The sequence below is a fragment of the Dermochelys coriacea genome, chromosome 14 (genome assembly GCF_009764565.3).
Source record: "Dermochelys coriacea isolate rDerCor1 chromosome 14, rDerCor1.pri.v4, whole genome shotgun sequence".
NCBI lineage: Eukaryota > Metazoa > Chordata > Testudines > Dermochelyidae > Dermochelys > Dermochelys coriacea.
The window spans coordinates 33,279,033-33,305,999 of record NC_050081.1 but is presented as its reverse complement, the minus strand read 5'-3'; the positions used below and the strand labels follow the sequence as shown (position 1 = coordinate 33,305,999).

The 26,967-nt window shown below is 48.2% G+C and overlaps 3 protein-coding genes and 3 pseudogenes across 3 annotated transcripts in view; all 6 read right to left on the bottom strand.

Annotated features, from left to right (window-relative positions):
• Window positions 1-12,643, bottom strand: part of LOC119843286 (zinc finger protein 260-like) — a 111,553-nt gene extending 98,910 nt beyond the window's left edge. The window contains exon 1 of the mRNA XM_043496667.1: window positions 12,607-12,643. The gene's annotated coding sequence lies outside the window, so the exon portion shown is untranslated. The remainder of the gene's footprint in view (window positions 1-12,606) is intronic.
• Window positions 1-25,499, bottom strand: part of LOC119842976 — an 89,644-nt pseudogene extending 64,145 nt beyond the window's left edge.
• The window catches only part of LOC119843336 (butyrophilin subfamily 1 member A1-like), a 1,931,986-nt gene that overhangs the window by 1,810,466 nt on the left and 94,553 nt on the right, over window positions 1-26,967 (bottom strand). The gene's annotated exons all lie outside the window — the stretch shown is intronic.
• LOC119843350 overlaps window positions 1-26,967 on the bottom strand; it is a 389,996-nt pseudogene that overhangs the window by 311,284 nt on the left and 51,745 nt on the right.
• The window catches only part of LOC119843304, a 218,056-nt pseudogene that overhangs the window by 139,357 nt on the left and 51,732 nt on the right, over window positions 1-26,967 (bottom strand).
• On the bottom strand, window positions 4,279-26,120 carry LOC119843311 (zinc finger protein 135-like). The gene is made up of 12 exons (XM_043497460.1): window positions 25,985-26,120; window positions 24,808-24,895; window positions 24,080-24,206; window positions 20,177-20,290; window positions 18,456-19,808; window positions 15,550-15,688; window positions 13,794-13,940; window positions 11,802-11,823; window positions 11,420-11,584; window positions 10,744-10,870; window positions 5,942-6,055; window positions 4,279-5,643 (listed from the first exon to the last, which is right to left on the bottom strand). Exons 1-12 carry the CDS (start codon window positions 26,095-26,097, stop codon window positions 4,412-4,414), a joined length of 3,741 nt encoding a protein of 1,246 aa, XP_043353395.1. The 5' UTR covers window positions 26,098-26,120; the 3' UTR covers window positions 4,279-4,411.

Here is a 26,967-nt window from a genome sequence, read left to right as displayed (position 1 = left end):
AGTGTTTATGGTAACACCCATTGTTTCATGTTCTCTGTGTATATAAATCTCCCCACTGTATTTTCCACTGAATGCATCCAATGAAGTGAGCTGTAGCTCACAAAAGCTTATGCTCAAATAAATTTGTTAGTCTGTAAGGTGCCACAAGTCCTCCTTTTCTTTTTGCGAATACAGACTAACACGGCTACTACTCTGAAACTTATTCCACCTGGACTCAGGTCAAATGAGTGCTTAGGTTTTTTCTTTGATGCTTCCATGGGTACCCAGTAGATGGCATTGGTGTATCACAAATTTCCTCAATCCTTTTTTATCAGCAGCTTTATGAAATTCATTTCAAGAATTCAGAGTAGCAGCTGTGTTATTTCAAGAATTGTATTTCATCATTAGCCCCTTCTATCGATTGGGACACTCCTTTTTAAGCAATTTCTCTTAATATCCCAAAGTTATACCATGGTTTATATTTTTTTTACATTTCTTCTTCCTTGTGCCAGATGATTCCTGGAGTGCAACATTTACAATGAAAACCAACAAAACCTTTATAACCTTCTAAATTTAGAGGACATACTCCATACACTCTTTGATTGTACATAAGCATTTCACCTTATTTAGGACATACAACAGAGAACAAGAGACATTTTCCACATACAGAAGGATGTAGATCTGATTCACAATCACAACACTAACTCCTTTTCTTTTTGCGAACACTAACAAAGGTGCGGATTTTAATTTGGGGGGAAAGAAATGATTCACAGTCTATTTGATTTAGGAAAATGATGTATAGTTTATACTTTCGGGTGAAAACACTTTGCATAAGCAAGCAGGGTGTGACACTTGCTTTGTAAATTGGAGTTCCCTTTAGCTAGGTTGGGAGGGAGAAAAAGGTTTATACAGAAGCAAATTATGAGATATTCTTGTCTAGGAGATTAAGAATAGTCTCATTTAGACATTTCAGTTTCTATTTCTGGGGAGAGGAACTCCCGACCATGGCTGATCTATGGATTCTTAGACAAGGTGCCTCACATAATATGAACCATTTTCTTATTGTTTTTTCTTCTTGGGTGGATCCTATTTTGGGACAAACAGAGGTGGACAACTTTTCTAATTTTGGGGAGCCAGAAGGAATCAGTAGCTATTAATCATTCAAAGGTAAAACTGGCCACCAGGAACTTTAGACTTGAAATTAGACGAAGGTTTCTAACCATCAGAGGAGTGAAGTTTTGGAATAGCCTTCCAAGGGAAGCAGTGGGGGCAAAAGATCTATCTGGTTTTAAGATTCTACTCAATAAGTTTATGGAGGAGATGGTATGATGGGATAATGTGATTTTGGTAAGTAATTGATCTTTAAATATTCAGGGTAAATAGGCCTAATCCCCTGAGATGGGATATTAGATGGATGGGATCTGAATTACCCAGAAAAGAATTTTCTGTAGTATCTGGTTGGTGAATCTTGCCCATATGCTCAGGGTTTAGCTGATTGCCATATTTGGGGTCGGGAAGGAATTTTCCTTCAGGGCAGATTGGAGAGGCCCTGGAGGTTTTTCACCTTCCTCTGTAGCATGGGGCATGGGTGACTTGAGGGAGACTTCTCTGCTCCTTGAAGTCTTTAAACCATGATTTGAGGACTTCAATAGCTCAGACATAGGTGAGGTTTTTCGTAGGAGTGGGTGGGTGAGATTCTGTGACCTGCACTGTGCAGGAGGTTGGACTAGATGATCAGAACGGTCCCTTCTGACCTTAGTATCTATGAATCTATGTTCCCTACATCCATCACAGAGCCAAGGGTGAAAGCTGAAAGCCAGAGTCAATGGGTGAGCCGGAAGCATGGTCAGGAAGCAGAGGCAGGGGTTGCAATGGAGAAGGACAGGAACTAGACAAATTGGAGGTTCAACAAGGACAAGTGCAGAGTCCTGCACTTAGGACGGAAGAATCTCATGCACCGCTAAATGCTGGGGAACAACTGGCTAAGTGGCAGTTCTGCAGAAAAGAACTTGGGGATTAAAGTGGATGAAAAGCTGGATATGAGTCAACAGTGTGCCCTTGTTGCCAAGAAGGCTAACAACATAGTGGGCTGCATTAGTAGAAGCACTGCCAGCAGATCGAGGGAATTGATTATTCCCCTCTATGCGGCACTGGTGAGGCCACATCCGGAGTACTGGGTCCAGGTTTGCCTCCCCCCCCCACAAAAAAAAGGATGTGCACAAATTGGAGAGAGCCAGCGGAGGGCAACAAAAATGATTAGGCGGCTGGGGCACATGACTTACGAGGAGAGGCTGAGGGAATTGGGCTTATTTGGTCTGCAGAAGAGAAGAGTGGGGGGGGGATTTGATAGCTGCCTTTTGTGATGGGTTCTCTCATCGGGACCCTGTTGGGACTGTCACTTGATGCACTAAGATACCACTGAGCCTAACCCTTCTGCCAGCATGGGCACCCCATGCCACTGCCTTGCTGAGCCAGACCCTCCAGGCCTCCTCCAGCACAGACACAGAGATAGGGCCACACCCCTCTGCAGAATACAGACACTGAAATCAGCTCATCTCTGGAGTGACTCAGTTAAAGGGACTTACCTCAGCACCCCAGTGCACAGCCCCAATGGGACCTGAACCCCAGATAAATCCGTCTTAAACTGTATAAAGTTTTATATAGTGTAAGTTCCCATTATTCACCCTCTTTCTCGAGGTAAAGAGAGATATGCATAGACTGTTTGCTCCCCGGGTAACAATTACTTACACTGGTTATATTAATAAACAAAAGTGGTTTTATTAAGTATAAAAAGTAGGATTTAAGTGGTCAAAAGAGATAACAGACAGAACAAAGCAGGTTACTAAGCAAAATGAAACAAACAAACCAGGCTAAGCTTAATACACTAAGAAACTGGTTACATGTAATATCTCACCCTCAAAGATGTTCCAGTAAGCTGCTTTCACAGACTAGACTCATTTCTAGTCTGGGCCCAATCCTTCCCCCTCTTCAGTCTCTGTTAGTTCCAGCAGACATCTTGGGTGGTAAGCAGGGGTTTCCTCGAAACCCTCTCTGTCTTGCCTCACGCCCTTATATAGATTTGACCAAAGGCGGGAGTCCTTTGTGTCCTTGTTTAAACATTCCCCCCAGCCTTGTGGAAAAATATCAAATCCAAGATGTGATTCCAGCATCAGGTGATGCAGACACACATCTTCACATCACCCCTCCTCCTCACAGGTCCCACAGACTTAAAGGGAAACAAATCCATTCACAGCCTGTTGCTTCTTGCTTAAGAGTCATCAAGCTCCTGAAGTACCATTAATGGCCCTCACTTAGCATAACTACAACAGGACCTTAGATTTCTACTTCATATTTCTAACTTCAGATATAGGAATGATACATACCTACAAACAGGATGAACACATACAGCAGATTACAATCTTTCCAATGGTATGTCACATCACACATTTTCCATAAAGCATATTCCAGTTATGTCATCATATTCATATTTCCATAAAGAATATGGAATGCAACGTAACACCTTTAAGTACCTAAAGGAAGGCTCCAAAAAGGATTGAGCATGGCTGTTCTCAGTGGTGGCACATGACAGAACAAGGAGCAATGGTCTCAAGTTGCAGAGGGGGAAGTCTAGGTTAGATATTAGGAAACACTATTTAACTAGGGGGGTGGTGAAGCACTGGAATGGGTTACCTAGGGAAGTGGTGGAATCTCCTTCCTTAGAGGTTTTTAAAAGTCTGGCTTGACAAAGCCCTGGCTGGGATGATTTAGTTGGGGCTGGTCCTGCTTTGAGCAGGGGGTTGGACTGGATGACCTCCCTAGGTCTCTTCCAACCCTGTTTTTCTATGATTCTAACTGAAGCAGGCAATTGAACACAGGAGCAGAGTGGGGAGAAGTAGAAGCAGAAAGCAAGAAGCAGGACCAAATGCAGCTACAGACATGGGACGCGTTGAGCCTCCAGCAAACTCCGGCTGATGCTGGGTCATGTAGTAGCTAGCTCCACCCTTCACCAATTAATCAGGCACACCCTACCAGATGCCCAGTGAGCTGCTGGGAGATGGACCCTGCTGCACTGGGATCACAGACTGTCACAGCTACTGTAGGGAAAGATCAGGTGTGTAGGATTTTTCAGAGCTTGGGTGCTCTTTTAGCACATTGTTGGAGAAGTGAGATTTTCATGATGGCAGGGGGGAATTTTAATTGTACTCCTAACAAGCAATTAGCTAGGAATCCTGGAATTGCATCCACTGTCTGCTCAGTGACTATCAACTCTTCTACGGGTTCAAATACATCATTTTTTTCTTTTCTTGTTTTCACTGTGTTTCACGTACCGATTTTATTAAAGGTCTTTTTAAAAGTCAAAAATCTTTCCTTCTTGTGGGAATTCTCTGATGCGTGAGTTCCCACTGAATCTATTCCCACCATTGGCGTATTTCTAGGGTATCTCACTCTTGTGGATTCTCCGATGTTTAGTGAGGTATGAGTTGTTACTGAAGCTTTTCCCACAGTCCAAACATTTATGGGTTTTTTCTCCCTTGTGGATTGTCTGATGCATAATAAGGTGTGATTTCTGAATGAATCTTTTCCCACAGTCCAAACATGTATGAGGTTTCTCTCCCGTATGGATTTTCTGATGTCTAAGAAGGGCTGATCTCTGACTAAAACTTTTCCCACATTCCAAACACGTATAGGGTTTCTCTCCTGTATGGATTCTCTGATGTCTAAGAAGGGCTGATCTCTGACTAAAACTTTTCCCACACTCCAAACATGTATGGGGTTTTTGTCCCGTGTGCGTTCTCTGATGTATAATAAGGTGTGAGCTCTGATTGAAACTTTTCCTGCATTCAAGACATTTATACGGTCTCTCTCCTGTGTGAATTCGGCGATGTTTAATAAGGTGTGCACTGTGACTGAAGCTTTTCCCACACGCAAGACATTTATAGGGTCTCTCTCCCGTGTGCAATCTCTGATGCTTAATAAGGTAGGAGCTGTGATTGAAACATTTCCCGCAATCCAAACAAATATGGGGTTTCCCTCCCGTGTGATTTTGCTGATGTTTAATAAGGTTTGATCTCACGTTGAATCTTTTCCCACACTCAAGGCATTTATAAGGTCTCTCTCCTGTGTGCACCCTCTGGTGCGTAATAAGGTCTGAGCTCTGAATGAAGGCTTTCCCACAGTCCAAGCATTTATAAGATCGCTCCCCCATGTGCATTCTGCCATGTTTAATAAGGTCTGAGCTCTTACTGAAGGTTTTTCCACAGTTCAAGCATTTATACGGTTTCTCAGCTGAGTGGTTTCTCTGAAGTGTAACAAGGTTTCTACTCACATTGAATCTTTCCTTACTCTCTAGAAGCGTACAGGGTTTCTCTTCCCTGTGATATGTCTGTGGGGCTGTGGTTTCCTTGGGATCTTTGCATGCTGCCCCATATTGAATGGATTCATCCAGTTTCCTCCTCGGATAATTTCCCAGCTGCATATCTGATATGTGTCGAACTCCCCAGGCTTTTCCCTGTTCCAATCCCTGGGAAAAATTCAATTCAGCTCTTTTCAAAAACATCTCCTGCGGTTCCACTTTCCCAGGACCTTCTTGCTGCTGATTCTCCTCCTTGTTCTCACTCACTGACCTATCACCTACTGGGAGAGAGAGAACCCAGTAGTCACTGCCTGTGCCGGGGAGAAAGGGCAAAAAGGGTAATATCAAAGAGGGAAAACACAACACAGTGACTGTTGGGGAGATGGAGATGTTGGATTCTGCCTCCACATCCCAACCAAACACTCCCAGGTAAATAAAGTTAGGGAGGAAATTCCCGAGAGCTAACAGGATGAATGGGAAGCTGTGATTGACATTTGCCAGGATGATACGACACCAGAACTGAGGGCTCTCACTCACCGCACATTTTGGGAGTCCCAGTTTTTCCTTCACTTGCCAGATGTTTCTGTCACGGTTTCCCTGCCCCCTCACCTGTGTGGGTGCCTCTCAGGCTCTCCCTTTCCTTGGCAGCCTGGAGATCTGGGACCCAAGGCTCCTCCCCTCCTTCCAGCCGGGCGATCAGCTCAGGTTTGGGAATGGGGAATCCTGCAGAAAGGGTGAAATCAGACCAGATCAGGGTGCATGGAGCATTGGTAGAGTATCTGTCATAAAGGACATTCCCTGAGTTTAACCTGACCTTGATCTGTGCTGGAAGGTGTGGAGATGTGGAATGCAAACGGATGAGGGACAGCGTCACTGAGCCCCCTTGGGAGAAGCAGACGTGTAGGGAGATGGTGGGAACCGACATGGTCTCATTAGGAGTTCCCAGGATCTGTGCGCTTTGGGGGACAATACATCTAGATAGACTTACAAGCAATGCTGGGGAGGAGGCAATGGTCATGGTACATGTAGATATCAGTGACAAAAAGGAAAGTTAGGATAAGGTTCCTGGAGGCCAAAGTTAGTCTGATAGGTAAAAGATTAAAATTCATTCTCTGAAATGCTTCTGGTTCCACGCGCAAGGCCAGGAAGACAGGTAGAACTGCATGGTCTCAATGCATGGACGAGATGATGGCGTTGGAAGGAGGGATTTAGCTTTATTACGAACCGGGCAAGGAAGAGACTCTACAAGATGGATGGGCTCCCACTAAACCAAAATCAAACCACACTGCTGGCATGTCAAATTAAAATGGTTATAGAGGGTTTTTCAAACTAAGGGCTGGGGAAAAGCGGACAAGTACGGAGAAGGAAATGGTTCAAGCAGAAGCATCTCTTAAGAATGAATTTATTAAAGGGGTGACTCTATACCCTAGTATTGAGGCTAGGGAACGAGTTGATAAAGTACAGATAGGAGCTAGAGAGGAACAGTTATGCAAAAAAATGTCCTATTGAAACATAACACATGAAGGCAAGCACATTGAGAAAATGTACAAATGCTTACACACAAATACATACGTATGCTTACATACAAATGCTAGAAGTCTACAAATACTAGGATGGCTGAACTAGAGTTCCTGGGTTAAACGAGGTTATTGATATAACAGGTGTTGCGGAAACGCGGTGGAATGAGGATAATCAATGGGACACAGTAATACAAGGGTACAAAATATATAGGAACAATAGAGTAGGTCACACTGGTGGGGCAGTGGTGCTATTATATGATAAATAAAAAACCCAGAGTCAAATAGGGTGAATATCTAAAATGAATCCAACTGTAAATGATGGATAGAAATTCCATGCTTGAAAAATAGGAGTATAGCAGTAGGAATATGCTATTGACCACCTGACCAGGATGGTAACGGTGACTGTGATATGCTAAGGGAGGTCAGAGAGGCAGGAGAAAATGTAAAAATAACGGGTGAGTTCATCCATCCTCCTATTGACAGGATAAATGTCACCTCAGGGCGATTCAGAGACAACATTTCTAGACACCATAAATCAGAGGTTCTCAACTGTGAGTTCCATTCAGGTGGTCCACGGACAGTTCCCTCTGAGCCAGTGTTTCCCAAACTGGGGTTCGTGAACCCCTGGGGGGTTGCAAAATGTTACAGGGGGGTCTCGGGAAAAAATTCCTTAATGGCGGACAGAGCTGTCCCTAGGGACCCCGGGCAGCATGGGGCCAGCAGCCCGGAGCTCCGGGGGCTTCCAAGAGCTAAGCAGATCAAAGCAAGCACATCTATCACACTGAGATGTAAACTTCAAGACTCCTTATAAGAAATGGAAAGGGAGGTAGATTTTTTTTTAACTGTTTTTAAAATTAAATAGGCTGCCAGTATTGTTTTAAAATTCTCATGAAGAACAAGTTTAAGGTTTGTTTTAATGTCCATTGTTTGCCTGGACTGCTCAAGACCTGAATGCTTGTGTAGGAGGAACTTCTTGAGTTGGCTTCTTAAATCCCTTCATGCTGTCTCACATCTGATATTCCTTGATGAAACATAGGAGCCTTGTCTTATAACTGGCTTAATCAAAGTGATACAAGCTACAAAAGTGAGATCTTGGAAGACTGTTGCTGTTTTCATAATGTAATAAAAAACTGTAATGATAAATAATAATTAATAATACTGTGTAATAAGCATGTAATAAAACCAAATTTTATATTTCCAAGATCACTGATTTCATAATTTATGCTCAGGTAAGGGAGAAAATCCCTGGAAATATTCATTTTTAGGAGGGGGTTTGCGAGACTTGACATTTTAGTAAAAGAGGTTCGTGGGTTGTTAAAGTTTGGGAACCACGGCTCTAAGCCTAAGAGTACTCCCATTGACTCTTAAGCAACAAGCAGCACTAGGTTTGGTGGGGGTGCTGCTAGGTGTTTTGTAGGATAAAGACCTTATTTGCAAGCTCTTTGAAGCAGGAATCTGTCTGAAAACTCCAAGCCATGTGTTAATGTGCTCCAGGACCTATAAAAACTCAATGAGTCCGCTGTGAGTTTTTGAGTTAGTGACACCCACAATGTGAAACCAGGAGAACTTTGCCTGTTTCTACAGGACTCTGTTGCATTTTCACAGCGTGGGTCCTAAACAATCATTTAAACTCCCCATCACCAACCACTTGATATTTTACTTCACTTCATATTTTCAGTGTTGTCACTGGTTTGTGATTTTGTTTTGCTCGTTGTGTCGTGTTGCTACTTATTTTTATTGTTCTATGTACGTGAAGTATTAATCAAATTTAGAGTGGACATTTCAGAGAAATTGCATAAGCCTGAGCAAATGCCTTTTACTCTCCTTTCCAGTATCAGAAAATATTGTATTAATATTTGCGATGAGAGCATGACTATTTCTAGTTGACTCACAGATTTGTTTAGCATCTTAAAGCTGAGCTATCTGTGCAGATAATATGCATGCATGAGGAATAGTTAATTAGTAAGGGTTTTTTAATATAACGCGTTTATCCAAAGCACTTTACAATAGCTTTACAATCAACATTTGGAAAGATCATTAAGTGTCTGCTGAGATCCTCAGCAACGTTCAAATGGTCCATGAAAAAAACGTTTGAGAACCACTGCCATAAATTATTGCTTCTTGGAGCAGCTAGTCCTTGAGCACACCAGAGGAAAGGCAATTCTTGATTTAGTCCTAAGTGGAGGACAGGATCTGGTCCAAGCGGTAACTATAGCTGAACTGCTCAGTAAAAGTGACCTGTAATATAATTAAATTTAATATCTTTGTAGGAGGAAAAACACCAAAAAGTCTAACCTCAGTACGGGCAAATTGGTTGAAACTATGGTAAAAGAAAGAATGATCAGACATAGATGAATACAATATGTTGGGGAAGAGTCAACACAGCTTTTGTAAAGGGAAATCATGCCTCACCAATCCATTAGAATTCTTTCAGAGAGTCGTCAAGCAGGTGGACCCACCACAGTAACATTTAACTTTAACAAGGGAAATGACAAGAGAACGAGGATGCTAGACAGGCAGAAATTAAAAAGAGCACTCCCCAGGGTAAAATGCCTGCAAGCAACATGGAGATTACTTAAAAACACAGTAGGAGGACCAAAAAACTGCCACCATGGCTAAATATCAAAGAAACAGAGGCCATTAGAGGCAAAAAAAACATCCTTCCAAATTTGGGCAAGTTAATTCTAAAAGTACAATATGGCAGGCCAAGAAAGAATTCAAGAAACAACTTGCTGAAGATACAAAAATTAATAGTAATTTTGTTTTTAAAGACATGTGAAGTAGGAAGCCTACCGAACAGGAAGTGGGGCCACTAGATGACAAAGACTCTAGGAAAACAAAGCCACTGTAGGGAAGGTAAATGAATTTTTTGCATTGGTCTTCACTGCAGAAGGTGTAGGGAGACACCCACATCAGAGCTATTCTTTTTGGGGGACATCTCTGAAGCCCATATTTGTTCCACATTGATGTTTCAACAAAAGATGTTTTAGACCAAACTGATAAATTAAACAGTAATAAGGAACCAGGCTCAGGAGGTATTCGCCCAAGAGTTCTCAAGGAACTAAAATATGAAATTGCAGAGCTACTGATTGTAGTCTGCACCTCAGCCTCGGTACCAGATTAATACACACAAGAGGAAGTATTTTTTCACACAACGCAGAGTTAGCCTGTGGAACTCATTGTCGATGGATGTTCTGATGGCCAAAAAAGTGTAACTGGGTTCAAAAAAGAACTGGAAAACCTCACGGAGAATAGGTCCAGCCAGGGCTATTAGCCAAGATGGTTAGGAACGCAACCTCATGCTTGGAGTGATGGCGAACATCTGACTAACAGAAATTGGGAATGGAAGACAGGTGTGGGTGACTCCATAATTCCTGGTCCCACCCCAGAGCCCACACCCCCTGCCAGAGCCCTCACCCCCTCGCATCCCAACCCTCTGTCCCAGCCCTAAACCCCTCATCCCCAGCCCCACCCCAGAGCCCACCCCCCCAGCCAGAGCCCTCACAGCTTTGCACCCCAACCCTTTGCCCCAGGCCTGAGCCCCCTCCCACACTCCAAACACCTTGGCCCTATCCCCACCACATGAATTTTGTATGTGCATCAACATGAAGGTGATGTGTCACATATCCCTCCATATTGGTGCACATAACAAAATTAATTCCACTCAGGAGTGGGAAAAATTAGAGGGAACACTGAGGCGACTGTTATGTTCTTACATTTCTGATTCCCCTATCCCACTGGAGGGAGTATGAAGATGAAAGTCTATCTCACACTAGAGCTGGGGACTACACGACTCCCCCCTTCCCCCAATCCAACTGACCAGGGAAGAACCTAGAGTCAGACATGCAGACCCCACAGCTTCTAATAACTTAGGGGACAGGAATCCCTTACCCAGTGAGGTCACTGTCTCGTAGTTCTCCTGCATGACGTTCCGGTAGAGGGCTCTCTGAGTGGGGTCCAGCAGAGCCCCCTGCCCCTCAGTGAAATACACAGCCACCTCCTCGAAGGTCACCGGCATCTGAAGCAACAAGAGTCCCCAACTCAGCACCTGCTGCCCCAGCCACAATTCATGGAGGAGAAAGGTCAATAAAATGGAAGCTCTGGGAAAGCCAGAGTAGCAGAATCCCACCCCCACCCTGCTCAGAGCAGCCAGGAGGCTTCAGGGGGTGGGAGAAGGTGAGAGCTCCTTGTTTCCCCAGCAAACGGAGCAGGGCAGGGTCTTCCCATTTCCCACTCGCCTGCCAGCCATAGGGAGATACGGGAAGCTGAGCTCTGAGTGGGGACAGGGACAGGAATCCCGACAGCTTTCCTTCGTATTTCACAGCACCCTTTGGCCAGTGGGGTCAGGGTCCAGCACTGGGAGTCTGGTCAGTCTTCCCAGCCCTACCTGGGGGGGTGTTTCCTGTTTCAGAAATGTGGGAATATTCCCCCCTGACCATGGGCCTGTTCAGAAAACCATTTCCCAGCAGATTTGTCACACGCTGGCCCCTCCCTGCCTCACCCTGTGTCTTTCCTGCCCCTCTCCCTCTACAGCAACCCTTCCTGCAGCTCCCTGAAAATCCCCTACCTGAGCTGGCTCCATCACAGCCATTATTTCCCTTCCCTGTCCCCTGGAAGACGGGACGATTTGGAGCAAAACGTGGACGTGATTCCTCAGCCTGTCAGGGCGAGAGGGGAGGTTACAGAAAGGGCTTGAGTTCACGTCAACCCCAATTCCCCCCAGGCTCTCTCCCTGCAGACAGGTTTCATAGTAGCAGCCGTGTTAGTCTGTATTCGCAAAAAGAAAAGGAGGATTTGTGGCACCTTAGAGACTAACAAATTTATTAGAGCATAAGCTTTCGTGAGCTACAGCTCACTTCATCGGATGCGATGAAGTGAGCTGTAGCTCACGAAAGCTTATGCTCTAATAAATGTTAGTCTCTAAGGTGCCACAAGTCCTCCTTTTCTCCCTGCAGACAGACGCTCTGGGCTCTGCCACGCTGGGAAAACCCTCAGTCACTTTATCACAACACAGACCCGGGGCAGGGGCAGTGACAGGCAGGCAGAGGCTGATCCCATTGATCCATCCACACTGACCCCCTGCCAGAGCCAGCAGTGACTCCGGTCTTACACGAGTGTGGCCGAGATCTGAATCCTGCAGGGAAATCAGACCAGGGCCCTGGACAGCCCCCAACACTCAGGAGACAGACCCCACAACCGTATGGGTGTGTCTGACAAGAATAGATTGGGAGCAGGGTGTGGGGGGGGCTGGATATTTGCCTTGGGGCTTCTGAGCCTTTGGGAAGAAGCCTCCACCGACCCCCAAAACATCATGGGCTATTTGCGGTAAAAGATTTCCCCTCTGGCTGCTGGGTGGGGCAGCCCCTCCCCCTCTCCTGCCCCATGGGGTGGGTGAGCTGCCCTTGTATCTCTCCCCGACCCTTCCCTTCCCCAGCCAGTCTGCACTTGCTCTCAGTCTCCCCCCAGCCTCCCCTCCCCACATCCCGCTTCCCTCGCAGTGACCCCCCCTACTCAGAGTTTCCTTCTGTTGCAGCCCTGTTCCCATCCGCCCCATAAGTCTCCCCAGATTCTCCTGCATCGCCCCATCCCATCCTGCCCCTCAATACCACTTTATCTGCACCCCCGCCCCGCACACAGCGGGAGCTGGCGGCAGCTTTCCGGGGCAGGGAATCGCAGCCAGCGCCGCGGGGAGCAGCCTGGGGCCAAACCCGCCCCCTGCAGCCCGGGGGTGACGGGGGGGCGGGTCTCTCTCACCTTCCCTCCGAGCGGGGCCCCCCGGGGCAGGAGCCGGGCCAGGAAAGGGGCCCTGGCAGGGCCGTCCCTCGCTATCCTGGGGCCCTGCGCAGCCCCTCCTGCGGGGTGTGGGGGGCCCAGGCCTCCGGGGGGGGGCGGGGCTGGCTTGGGGCAGGGGGGAACCACCCCGCACCATTCACCGGCGGCGCGGCTGGGGCCGGGTTGCTGCACTTCCCACCGCCGGTGAGTGCAGGCGCGGCCCCGCTGCAGAGCTCTGGGAGTGGGGCTGGGGCTGGGGCTGGGGCTGGGGCAGGGCCGGAGCAGCAGGCAGCTGTGCAGGGCACCTGGAAGTTTGGTGCCCCAAATCTCCCGGTGCCCTACGCAGCTGCCTGCTTCGCCTATGGGTAAGGACGGCCCTGGGCCCTGGCCGGGCTGGCGGCTCTGCCCTGGGGGAGGCTCCCGGGGAGCCGCGGGAAGGGCCCGGCTGGAGATTCCCCTCTCCCGGCTGCAGCCAGGGCTCCGGGCTCCCAGCACCAGCCGCCGGGGCTCGGGGATCTCGCCGGGAGCCAGAGTCGCCGCAGCGGCTGCGAGTCACTTCCCGCGGCCGGGCCTGAGCCCCGCGATCCGCCCCCCAGAGCCGCCCCCCAGCCGCTCCCGGGTCCTAGCGACCCACCCACCGCGCTGCAGCCCCCCTGCCCCAGAGCCTGCCCCCTGGGGGCCCCACCTGCCCTGGGCACGGGCAGCTTCCCCCAGCGCAAGTAGGGCATCCTGCCTCGAAGCCCCAGTGTCAAAGGGGACAGAAAGAAGCCGGGGGATCCCGGGGAGAGGGGGGGTTTCCATGGAGACTGGGATTGGTCCAGAGAGCTCCCAATGTCTGCATGGACACAGGGGTGATGGGTTCGGGTCCTGATCCTAGAGAGGCCGCCCGGGACACGTTTCTCGGTGACACCGTCCCACTCAGCGTGCGAGTCCCTCGTGTACAAAACTGGTACATGGAGCCCTTTGCCAGAGACAGTCTCTTGTCTCCACACCCCCATCCGCGGCTACCAGCCCTGGGCCGGAGCCACCAGCTCTGCTGCCCCCGCTCTCAGGTCAGGGAGCTGCCATGCCTTGGCAACAGGTTCATTCAGTGATTTGTAGGCCTGGATTCACCCATCGCTGGCAAACCGCGCTCATGTCTGCCCCCCGCCCCCAGGAATCCCAACTACCCCTCCCCCAGCTGGCTCCCCCATGTGGGCACTGAGTGCTGGTCCCCATCCAGAGCCTGGATGTCAGCGGCAAAGCTCCGGCCGGCCTGGTTCAGGTCATCTTGGTGCTCTGCCCATTTAGGATTGGCTCCAGGTTCAATATTTTTCCTGGGGGAACAGGGGTTTCAGCGCCACTCACTGACTGGCACCCACTTTGTGGTCAGCCCTGGCTCCTTTGGATCCCTCCAGGGTTAGGAGTCTGGCAGAGAGGGGCTGGGGGGAGTTGATTCAGTAGCTGTTGTGGCCAGAGGGGTCTGGGCCCTGCTCAGAGAGAGGAGGCCGCTCTCCATCTCTCTCTGTTTTCCAGCCTGGGTTATAAGCTGCTGCCTCCTCCATCGGGATCCGGGAGCCTGAACTGCACAGCTGCTGCTCCCCAAGCAGGGTCTGTGCTGGGGAGAGACCTTCAGCAAAGCCCCCCTCTGTGCCCAGAGCAGCTGAAGATGTTCACTGGGCCAGAGGAAGAGACTGACTCAGCAGCCCAGGCGTTGGGGCACCTGCCTGGATGGGCCCGGTCCCCTTTCCCAAGGACTCTGTAATGACACCCAATGTGTCCCAGGTTTAGCAGGAGAGATTGAGGGAGCCCCATTGGATGATCCCCTGGCCCAGTGGTGAGAGCATCTTCTTTGAGTAATATTTAATCACAGGTATTTTTAGTAAAAGTCACGGATAGGTCACGGGCAATAAACAAGAATTCACGGAAGTCCGTGACCTGTCCGTGACTTTTACTATAAATACCCATAGATGACTAAATCTCTGCTTCTAGGGCCCCGCTACTCTGGGGGGGAGGGCATGCTCCAGTCGTGGGGGCTGATGGGCCCCAGTGGACCACTGCTCTAAGGCCCCCCAGAGACCACTCTCCTGATGGCCTCTGGGGCTGCCCCTGGGCCACTGCTCCGGCCGCTCCCAGGACCTCTGTTTCTCGGGCAGTCCCTGAGGCTGGCCCCCCCAGGACTGATGCTTAGACACTTTCTGGGTCTGGGAATGTTGTACGCTCAAGCAAAATTTGTGTCCAAAAATATGTCAGAGGCCCCTGAGTTTCCTGGAATCCTCAGCTCAGACATGGCAGGATGTTGTAAGTAAGAGGAAGTTGGACAGCGGTGGCTTGCTGACTGATCATGGGTAGGGTACTGGTTGACAGAAGGGGGCTTTCTTGATCAGGGCAGAACATTAATCATATTAGGATACCTCTGGATGAAGTGCCCAAGTTCCCCGCACTGTAGGCATAGGTCTATGGCTCACTACTGGTTCCTTACTATGACAGTACAACAGGGTTGAAGCTGGTCAGCCAGTGTGGGTTGAAAACTGGATTTTCTAGTCGGCATTCAGCCAGGTGATCGACGGTGATGCACAGCTTGGCCACAGCCTCTGGGTTGGATGGGGGCTCTATCTGGCATCGGAAATAGGAATGTTCTGCTGCTTCGTTCCATCTAGTGCCAGCTGTTAAGGGTTGGAATTCTGCAGCGAACCTGGTAACTGGGCTATTCCCCTGGCGTAAGTCCCAAAGTGTGTTTTCAGCAGAATGGGTGCAATTTGGGTCATTGAAGACAGCCACCATGTCTCAGCTGAATTCCTCAAGATGCCCCGGCAAGGAGCTGGAAGTTCTAGTGGGGGGAACACCCAGACTAGGGCTTCCCTCACTAATAGGCTGATTATGAACCCCACTTGGGTCCAGTCACTGGGAAATGAACAGGGTGGTAGCGTGAACAGGAGCCCGCACTGATTCAGGAAGCCGTGAAATTTCCTGCGGTCGCTGTCTAACTTGGCCAGCAACAGAATCTCTGGTTCTTGAGAGACCTGGGCCCCGGGTAGTGAGGCCTCAGTCTGTGGTGGCAGCCTCTGAAAGGTATCCATTACCTCTGAGAAGAAGAGGAAGGCCTTATTGGAGGCCAGTTTCTCAGCCAATCAGGTCTCCCGTTTTCTCTCTTGGGTGGCTCAAACTGGCAGGATCACAATCAGGTTGTGGGTGGTTGTGTCTAATGGTCAGAACCATGAGGATGACCAGGCGCCTGGAGGGGAGAGTGGAATCAAGCTGGAGACAAGAATCAGGACCACAGGGCACTTGGGATCATAGTCAAGAGCAGAGCCGTAAGCATGAAAAGGAGTCAATTTATGAATTTGCCAGGGTGCCAGATAGATTTCAAAAGCTGAAACCTAAAAAACTCGGCCTATATATAATAGAATCCAACGGAATCCCTTGTATTCAGTCCAGGGAACATTAGCTTACTAGTTTTAATGATGGGTTCTTTTCAGGTCCATTTTTAAGTTGAACTGTGTTTCTCACATCAGGACACATGCTTATTCTCAACCAAACAACAATTTATTAATTCACCCAGAGTCACATCAATATATAATCAGCAGTTCACCACCAAAGTACAGAAACAAATGAAGTGCTAGGTGTATACAACACACACAATACAGTCTTGCAAGCAATTCTCACAGGCTAGCGTTGAGGCTCAGCAGTTATATCAAGGAACCAAAGTACCAAGATTTCTGATTACATTGACTTGTGACTGTCAATTCTAAATTCCTAACACATTTATCACACTTCCCAGGGTGCACTTGTCTGCAAGGCACTTTGAAGAGTGTGGTTAGTACAGTTTGACTGGACTAGTCCGAAAGAGACAAGTTTAGAGTATTAAAAACAATTGCTAAAAGCAATTCTTTTCAATCGGTTAGGCCAATTTGCTTGGGCTTACAAAGAAGTTAAAATATGGTTACTTGAGTCTCACTAGAGAGCACGGACTCAGCAAGATAACTCGCAGTAATTTATATGAAAGAACAGAAGGGGAAATACAATCCTTGAAATTAAATCTCACCACTTCTTATCCATATAACCCTAGGCTGGGGGAAGAGTTCTTTCCACACATCTCGTCCGGGAGTGAGTCGTACTTAGGAATTTTTCACTTTCTTGTTGGGTTCAGTCAACTCTCTCTAGCACATGGTGACTTCAGTTTATATACCCTAGTTTCAGGGCTCATAGGAAAGGGCCACACACACATTCCTATTGGACTCAAGTCAAATGAGTGCTTAGGTTTTTTTCTTTGCTGTCTCCATTGGTATCCAGTTGGTGGTATCAGTGTATCACAATTTACTTCAATACTTTTTTTTATCAGAGACTTTATACATTTGATTCATTTTAAGGATTGTATTTCATCATTAACCCCTCCTACTGATTGGGACAGCCCCTTTTAAGCAATTTCTCTTAATATCCCAAAGTTATACCATGGTTTATATCTTTTTACATTTCTTCTTCCTTGTGCCAGACAATTCTTAAAGAGCAACATTTACAATGAAAACCAACAAAACCTTTATACTCTTCTAAATTTAGAGGACATACTCCATACATTCTTTGATTGTACATAAGCATTTCACCTTATTTAGGATGTACAACAGAACAAGAGACATTTTCCACATACGGAAGGATGTAAATCTGATTCAGAATCACAACGCTGACAAAGGTGCGGATTTTAATTTGGGGGGAAAGAGATGATTCACAATATATTTGATTTACAAGGAAAACAATGTATAGTTTATTCTTTGGGGTGAAAACATTTTGCATAGGCAAGCAGGGTTTGACCCTTGCTTGATAACTTGGGAGTTCTTTTTAGCTAGGCTGGGAGGGAGAAAGAGGTTTATACATGAGCAAATTATGAGATATTCTTGCTTAGCTGATTAACAGTACTCTCATTTAGACATTTTAGTTTCTATTCTTGGGGAGAGGAAATCCCAACCTTGGCTGATCTATGGGTTCTTAGACAAGATGTGTCATATAATTGGAACCATTTTCTTGTGGTCTTTACTTCTTAGGTGGATCCTATTTTGCGATAAACAGAGGGGGACTTTTCTATTTTTCTGAGGGCCAGAAGGAACCAGTAGCTATTAATCATTCAAAGGCATATCTGTTCCATACATCTCTCAGAGCCAAGGGTGAAAGCCAGGGATAAAAAGCTGAAAGCCAGAGTGGGTACGCTGGAAGTATGGTCAGGAAGCAGAGCCAGGGGTTGCAAAGATGGAGAAGGAAAGGAACTGAAGCAGGCAGCTGGGCCCAAGAGGAGACTGGTGAGAAGCAGAAAGCAGGACCAAATGCAGCTGCAGGAGTGGAACGCATTGAACTTCCAATGAGCTCCAGCTGCTGCTGGGTGATGTAGTAGCTAGCTCCACTCCTTCACCAATCAGGAAGTGCAATCAATCAGGTACACCCTGCCAGGTTAGCTGTGCCCAATGAGCTGACCCTGCTGCAGCAGGATCCCGGACAGTCTGTGCTGGTACTGTAGGGAAAGACCAGATGTGTGGGTTTTCTCAGAGCTTGGGTGCTCTTTTAGCACATTGTTGGAAAAGTGAGATTTTAATGTTAGCGGGGGGGGGGGGAATTTCAACTGTGCTCCTAACGAGCAATTGGCTAGGAACCCTGGAACCACATCCACTGTCTGCTCAGTGACTTTCAACTCTTCTACAGGCTTGAATCTGTCATTTCTTTTTCTTGTTTTCACTGCGTTTTATGTACTGATTTTACTAAAAGTATTTTTAAAAATCAAAAATCGCTCTTTCTTGTGGGAATTCTCCAATGTATAAAAATGTGAGAGCTCCCACTGAATATTTTTCCACCATTGAAGTGCTTCTAGGGTATCTCACCCTTGTGGATTCTCTGATGTTTGGTGAGGTAGGAGCTGTTATTGAAGCTTTTCCCACAGTCCAAACATTTATGGATTTTCTCTCCCATGTGGATTGTCTGATGTGTGATAAGGTGTGATCTCTGAATGAATCTTTTCCCACAGTTGAGGCACGTGTGAGGTTTCTCTCCTGTATGGATTCTCTGATGTCTAATAAGGGCTGATCTCTGACTAAAACTTTTCCCACAGTCCAAACATGTATGGGGTTTCTCTCCCGTATGGATTCTCTGATGTGTAATAAGGGCTGATCGCCGAACAAAACTTTTCCCACATTCGAGGCACTTATAATGTCTCTCTCCCGTGTGGGTTCTCTGATGCATAATAAGGTGTGAGCTCTGATTGAAAGTTTTCCCACACTCAAGACATTTATAGGGTCTCTCTCCTGTGTGAATTCGCCGATGTTTAGTAAGGTGTGAACTGTGACTGAAGCTTTTGCCACAGTCCAAGCATTTATGAGGTCTCTCTCCCGTGTGAATTCTCTGATGAATAATAAGTTGTGATCTCACATTGAAGCTTTTCCCACAGTCGAGGCACTGATAGGGTTTATCTCCCGTGTGGGTTCTCAGATGCGTGATAAGACTAGAGCTCTGATTGAAACTTTTCCCACACTCAAAACACTTATAGGGTCTCTCTCCCGTGTGCAGTCTCTGATGCGTAATAAGGTATGAGCTGTGATTGAAACATTTCCCGCAATCCAAACAAATATGGGGTTTCCCTCCCTTGTGGTTTTGCTGATGTTTAATAAGGTTTGATCTCACGTTGAATCCTTTCCCGCACTCAAGGCATTTATAAGGTGTCTCTCCTGTGTGCAGCCTCTGGTGTGTAATAAGGTGTGAGCTCTGAGTGAAGGTTTTTCCACAGTCCAGGCATTTATAAGGTCGCTCCCCTGTGTGCATTCTGCCATGCTTAATAAGGTCTGAGCTCTTACTGAAGGTTTTCCCACAGTCCAAGCATGTATAGGGTTTCTCGCCTGAGTGGTTTCTCCGACATTTAACAAGCTTTCTACTCACATTGAACCTTTTCCTACTCTCTAGTCGTTTATAGGATTTCTCTTCCTGGTGATATGTCTGTGGGGCTGTGGTTTCCTTGAGATCTTTGCATCCTCCCCCATATTGAATGGATTCATCAGCCCAAGAAATGAAGCAGTTTCTCAGCTGCCTCTCTGACCTGCACCAATTTCCCTGTTCTAAGCACTGGGAAAAATTCCTTTCAGCTCTTCTCAAAAACGTCTCCTGCGGGTCCACTTGCTCAGGAACATCCTGCTGCTGATTCTCCTCTTTGTTCTCACTCACTGTCCTATCACCTGCTGGGAGAGAGAGAATCCAGACAGGAGTCACTGACTGTGCCGGGGAGAAAGGACAGAAAGGGGAATAGCAAAGAGGGAAAACACAACACACTGACTGTTGGGGAGATGGAGACATTGGATTCTGCCTCCACATTCCACCCAAATACTCCCAGAGAAGGAAAGTCAGAGAGGAAATTCCCAACAGCTAACAGGATGGCTGGGAAGCTGTGACTGATATTTGCCTTGATGCTACAACACCTGCTGACTGCAGCCCTGACCTGGGTGAGATGAGGCAGAACTGAGGGCTCTCGCTCACAGCACATTTTGGGAGTCCCAGCTTTTTCCTTCATTCGCCAGATGTTTCTGTCTCAGTTTCCCTGACTCCTCACCTGTGTGGGTATCTCTCGGGCTCTCCCTTTCCTTGTCGGTCTGGAGATCCGGGACCCACGGCTCTTCCCCTCGTTCCAGCCGGGCGATCAGGTCAGGTTTGGGAATGGGGAAGCCTGCTCAGGGGGTGAAATCAGACAAGATCAGGATGCAAGGAGTATTGGTAGAGTATCTGTCACAAAGGGCATTCCTTGATTGTAACCTGGCCCTGTGCTGTGCTGGAGTGGGGGGGATGTGGAATCTGAACAGATTGGGACATGGTTATTGAGCCACCTTGGGAGAGGTAGACATGTGGGGAAGTGGGGGGAACTGACTCTCACTCGGAGTTCCCAGGATCTGAATGCTCTGGGGCACTTGCTGACGCACACACAGCTCTGGAGTTAAATCCCTGCCTGTTTCCAAATCTGCAGAGCCCAGAGCCATCCCCATGGATGGAGCTAGTCCCAGGAAGGGAGGAGAACAAGGATTGTGTGTGTGAGCAGCAATAATACAGGCAGGACAATACACAGCTTCTGCCTCCTTGAAAGCTGGAGAGATGGGATGAATTAACACATTCATTAGAGTGCAACATGTAATTTACCTGCCTCATGGGCAGCTGGTGTTTATGTGTGTGTGATGCAAGCAACTCGCTGCCCTTAGAGACAAAGTACAGGGTGTGGAGGCTAGAACGCCTTAACTGGAGGAGCAAAGGGAGACAGAGAGGTACAAAGAGGAGACTTTTAGTGACATAGTAGAGTGGTCCCACTTCCTGTCCAACAGTCCCTGTGCTGTTGAGGAAGACGAAAGTCTTGGGGCTCGAAAGCATCACACTGGAACAGAGGGAAATGATCCCATAGTTGGAACCCACCTTCCAGATGATGTCATGATAGCCTCTGACACTGAGGATATCGCTTGATGGGTGACCCCAGTTATTAGGAAGAGACAGGTAATAGTAATTGGGGATTTGAATATTAGAAATATAGATAGTTGTGTTTGTGACAACCAGGAGAACCACATGGTGCATTGCCCACTGGATGCAAAGGTAGTAGCTCTCACAATATATTTAGATAGCCTTACAAGTAAAGCTGTGGAGGAGCCGATGGTCATGGTACATGCAGGTATTAATGACACATGGAAAGGTAGGACAGCGTTCCTGGAGGCCAAAGTTAGTCTGCTAGGTAAGAGATTAAAGTCCAGGACCTCATGGAAGCATTCTCTGAAATGCTTCCAGTTACACGCACAAGGCCTGGAAGACAGGCAGAACTGTAGGGTCTCAATGCATGGATGGGATGATGGCATAAGAAGGAGATATTTAGGTTTATTAGGAACCAGAGAACTTTTGGGGGAAGGAAGAGACTCTATAGAAGGGATGGGCTCCCACTAAACCAAAATGAAACCAGACTGCTGGCATGTAAAATTAAAAAGTTTGTAAAGTGGTTTTTAAACTAAGTGCAGGGGGAGAGCCTTGGATCAGGTGAAGACATCCCTTAGGGATGAATTTATTACAGGGGTAGCTCTATATCCTCGTATCGAGGCTAGGGAAGGAGTTGGTAAAGTACAGTTAGGAGCTAGAGAGGAACAGTTCACAAAAAAGTGTCCCATTGAAACGTAACACATGAAGGCAAACGTATTGAGAAAATGTACAAGTGCTTATATACAAATGCTAGAAGTCTACAAATACTAACATGGCTGAACTTGAATGCATGGATTAAATGACGTAATTGATATAACAGGTGTTGCAGAAACTCGGTGGAATGAGGATAATCAATGGGACACAGTAATACCAAGGTACAGAATATATAGCCATGACAGAGTAGGTCACGCTGGTGGGGCAGTGGTGCTATTATATGATAAATAAAAAAAACAAAGTCAAATAGGGTGAAAATCTAAAATGAATCAAATTGTAAATTATGGATAGAAATTCCATGCTTGAATATTAAGAGTATAGCGGTAGGAATATGCTACTGACCACATGACCAGGATAGTGACAGTGATTGTGATATACTAAGGAAGGTCAGAGAGGCTACAGCAGTAGAAAATGCAAAAATAACGGGTGATGTCATCTATCCCCATATTGATGGGGTAAATGTCACCTCAGGGCATGATTCAGAGATAAAATTTCTAGACACCATAAATTACTGCTTCTTGGAGAAGCTAGTCCTTGAACCCAGCAGTGGAGAGGCAATTCTTGATTTAATCCTAAGCGGAGGACAGGATCTGGTCCAAGAGGTAACTCTAGCTGAACCGTTCAGTAAAAATGATCTGTAATGTATTAAATTTGATGTACTTGAAGGGGGGAAAACACCAAAAAGTCTAACTTCAGTTCCAGGCAAATTGATCAAAAAGAGTATAGTAAAGAACAGAATTATCAGACCCACAGATGAACACAATATATTGGGGAAGAATCAACAACTTTTGTGAAGGGAAATCAAGCCTCACCAATCTATTAGAATCCTTTGAGGGAGTCAACAAGCATGTAACAAGGGCGATCCAGTTAATAGTGTACTTGGACTTTCAGAAACCCTTTAACAAAGTCCCTTACCAAGGCTATTAAGGAAACTAAGAGTCATGCAATAAGAGGGGAGGTCTCATGGATCAGTCACTCGTTGAAAGATAGGGAACAAAAGATAAGAATAAATGGTCAGTTTTCATAATGGAGCGAGGTGAATAGCAGGGTCCCCAAAGAATCTGTACTGGGACCTCTGTTATTCAACATATTCATTAATGATCTGGGGAAAGGAATGAACAGTGAAGTGGCAAAATTTGCAGATGATACAAAATTGTTCAAGACAGATGAGTCTAAAGCAGACTGTGAGGAGTTACAGAAGGATCTCACTGAACCAGGAGATTGGGCACAAAAATGGCTGATGAAATTCAAGGTTCATAAGTGCAAAGTAGTACACATTGAATATGTATAGTTAGGATTATTTTTTCCAGTGGTATGTTCTAAATTACCTGTTACCAATCAAGAAAGAGATCTTGGGGTCACTGTGGATAGTTCTCTGAAAACTTCTGCTCAATGTGCAGCAACAGTTAACAGTATGTTAGAACTATTAGAAAAGGATAGAAAATATCATAATGCTACTATATAAATCCATACTGCACCCACACCTGGAATATTGTGCCCAGTTCTGGTCGCCCCACCTAAAAAAAGGTATAGTGGAACTGGAAAAGTTCAGAGAAGGGCAACGAAGATAATCAAGGGTATGGAATGTCTTCCATACGAGTGGAGATGAAACAGATTAGGGCTCTTTAGTTTAAAAAAAAGATGACTAAGGGGGGATCTGACAGAAGTCTATACAAACATGAGTAGTGTGCAAAACCAGAATAGAGAAGTGGTATTTATCCTTTCATAAAATACAAAATAAGGGGCCACCTGATTAAAACAACAGGCACTTGGATTAATACACACAAGAGGAAGCTCTTTTTTCACACAATGCACAGTTAACCTGTGGAACTCATTGTCAATGGATGTTGTGAGGGCCAAAAGTATAACTGGGTTCAAAAAAGAACTGGAAAACTTCATGGAGAATAGATCCAGCTAGAGCTATTAGCCAAGATGGTCAGGGACATAACCCCATGCTTGGAGTGATGGCAAACATCTAGCTAACAGAAGCCAGGAGTGGAAGACAGGTGTGTGTCACTCCATAATTACCCTGTTCTGAACACTCCTCATGAACCTCTGGTACTGGCCACTGTCAGAGACAGGACTGTAGTCTGACCCAGTATGACAGCTGTTATGTTCTTAGGTTTCTGATTCCCCAGTCCCACCGGCAGGGGTATGGAGATGAAAGTCTCTCTCATGCTGCAGATGTGGACTCTAGGACCTAGTCCCCCCTAATCCAACTGAGGAAGGAAGAACCTGACTAGATTCAGACACGCAGACCCCATGGCTTCCAATAACCGAGGGGATGGGAATCCCTTACCCAGTGAGGTCACCGTCTCATAGTTCTCCTGCATGACGTCCTGGTAGAGGGCTCTCTGAGCGGGGTCCAGCAGAGCCCCTTGCCCCTTGGTGAAATACACAGCCACCTCCTCGAAGGTCACCGGCATCTGAAACAAGTCTCCCCCATTCAGAGCCTGCTGCCCCAGCCACAATCCCACTAGTTACACAGGTGGAAGGATAAACAAACAGAAGCTCTGGGGGTGACAGAGTAGCAGAATCCCACCCCCACCCTGCTCAGAGCAGCCAGGAGGCTTTAAGGCATGGGGAAAAGGTGAGAGCTCCTTGTCCCCCCCAGCACACGGAGCAGGGCAGGGCCTTCTCATTTCCCACACACCTGCCAGCCACAGGCAGATACGGGAAGCAGAGCTCTGAGCCGGGGACAGGGACAGGAAGCCTGACAGTTTCCCTTCGTATTTCACAGCAGCCTCTGGCCAGTGGGGTCAGGCTGCAGCACTGGGAGTCTGGTCAGTTTTCCCAGCCCTGACGAGGGGGGTGTTTCCTGGTTCAGAAATGGGGGGAATGTTTCTCCCCCGGCCCCCACCAGGCCAATGGACCGTTCCGAAAATCAGGCTCCAAGTTGAATGGGTCCCAGCAGGTTTATCACACCCTGGCCCCTCCCTGCCACCCCCTGTGTCTTTCCTGCCCCTCCCCCTCTACAGCAACTCTTCCCCCCCTCCCCCCGCCCACAGCTCCCTGAAAATCCCCTACCTGAGCTGGCCCCATCACAGCCATTTCCCTTCCCTGTCCCCTGGAAGACGGGACAATTTGGAGCGAAACGTGGACTTGATTCCTCAGCCTGTCAGGGTGAGAGGGGCGACGGGGGAGGTTTCAGAAGGGGCTTGAGTCTATTTCACACCCCGATTACCCCCAGGCTTCCTCCCTGCAGACAGACGTTCTGGGCTCTGCCACACTGGGAAAACCCTCAGTCACTTTATTACAACACAGACCCGGCCTCTCCCCGCAGCACTGAACCCCTGAGACACTTTTAACCCAACCCCTCCCGCCCCCCCGGGACAGAGTCTCTAACACAAATTCTAAAAAAGAGCAGAATCAAAGGAACCATTTGGGGGGATCCCCTCTGGCATTGGCCACGAGGATTCGGCCGGGGGAGGACCTGGCTTTTCCTCTGTCAGTTCCTACTCTTCTTCCCAGGCGAGTCAGTCTGCCAGGGATGATGCAGGGAATGAGGCTTGGAACCTCTCTTCTTGCTCCTGCTGCCCTTACAGTCTCTCCTCTCCCCCTCTCCAGCTGCCTGGGAGAACTAGTTACTGCCCCACTTTCATGGGCGTTTGCTCTCCAGTAGACAGATCTGCTACGACAACAGCTAGGTCTGTGTCACTGAGGGCAGCAGCTCTGGGCCCTTTGTGCAGAGTCACTTTCCGCAGGCACAGGAGGAGCCTCTCCCCCTCCGGTACAAACTCACCAGCAGGTCCCTGAAAGGGGCCCTCTGTGCAGAGTCACCTTCCCGCCGGGCCCCAGACCTTTCCCCCAGGTCTCTCTATCACCTGCAGGCACCGGCTCAGGGGCTGGTGTGGGCAGAGCCCGGGGCTGCCCCAGGGGCTGGTTCCAGCCACTGGAGAAAGTGCCCACCCAGGCTGGGCCCAGAGGGGGGGGATTAATGAAGGTCTGTCCCTGGCACAGACCCCACTGCAGAGCAGCAGTTTCACACTCTGGGCTCTCAGGTAGAGGAGGCAGCAGTGTCTGACCCAGGGACCTCAATTCAAGGGCTCTAATATCAGGAGCAGAGAGAGACACACACCAGCCTCCTCCTCTCCCTGAACAATAATCGGAGACCTTTGGTGGCTGCAGCTAATGACTGAGCCTCCCGATCCTGCCCCTGCAGCCCCCAGGGACAGGCAGGCAGAGGCTGATCTCATTGGCCCACCTGCACTCACCCCCTGCCAGAGCCAGCAGTGACTCCGGTCTGACTCCAGTGTGGCTGAGATCTGAATCCTGCCCGGAAATCAGACCAGGGCCCTGGGCAGCCCCGAACCTCATTTAATCCATGCACTCAGGAGACGGACCCCAAAATCATGTGTGTGTCTGAAAATAATAAAATAAAATAAATTGGGAGCACAGGGTGTGTGTGTGTGGGGGGGGGGGGATCTGGATATTTGGTTAGTAGCTTCTGAACCCTGGGGCAGAAGCCTCCACCAACCCCCAAAGCACCATGGACTATTTGCAGTAAAAGATTTCCCCTCTGGCTGCTGGGTGGGGGAGCCCCTCCCCCTCTCTTGCCCCATGGGGTGGGGGAGTTGCCCTTGTATCTCTCCCTCTCCTTCACCCCGACCCCTCCCTACCCCAGCCAGTCGGCTCTTGCTTTCCCAGTCTCCCCTCCCCACATCCCCCTTTTCCTTCACAGTGCCCCCCACTCAGTTTCCCTCTATTGCAGCCCTGTTCCCATCCGCCCCATAAATTTCCCGATAGCCCTACATCGACCCACCCTCCCTTCAGCGCACCCCCGCCCCATCCCCTCCTGCCCCCCCACATATCCCTGTTCCCCCCAGTGTTTGAAAAGAAGCAGTATAATTCCAGAAGAGGGTAAGATTGCTAGTGTGCGGACACCCTAATTCCCCCATATCTACACCCCCGCCCCTCTTCAGCTCCCCGTCCGGCCCCCGTCACTGTCCCAGCCCCCCGCCCCGCACACAGCGGCAGCTGGCGGCAGCTTGCCCGGGCCCGGGGCAGGGAATCGCAGCCGGCTCCGCGGGGAGCAGCCCGGGGCCAAACCCTCCCCCTGCAGCCCGGGGGGTGATGGGGGGCGGGTCTCTCTCACCTTCCCTCCGAGCGGGGCCCCCCGGGGCAGGGGCCGGGCCGGGAAGGGGGCCCTGGCCGGGCTGGGGGCTCTGCCCTGGGGGAGGCTCCCGG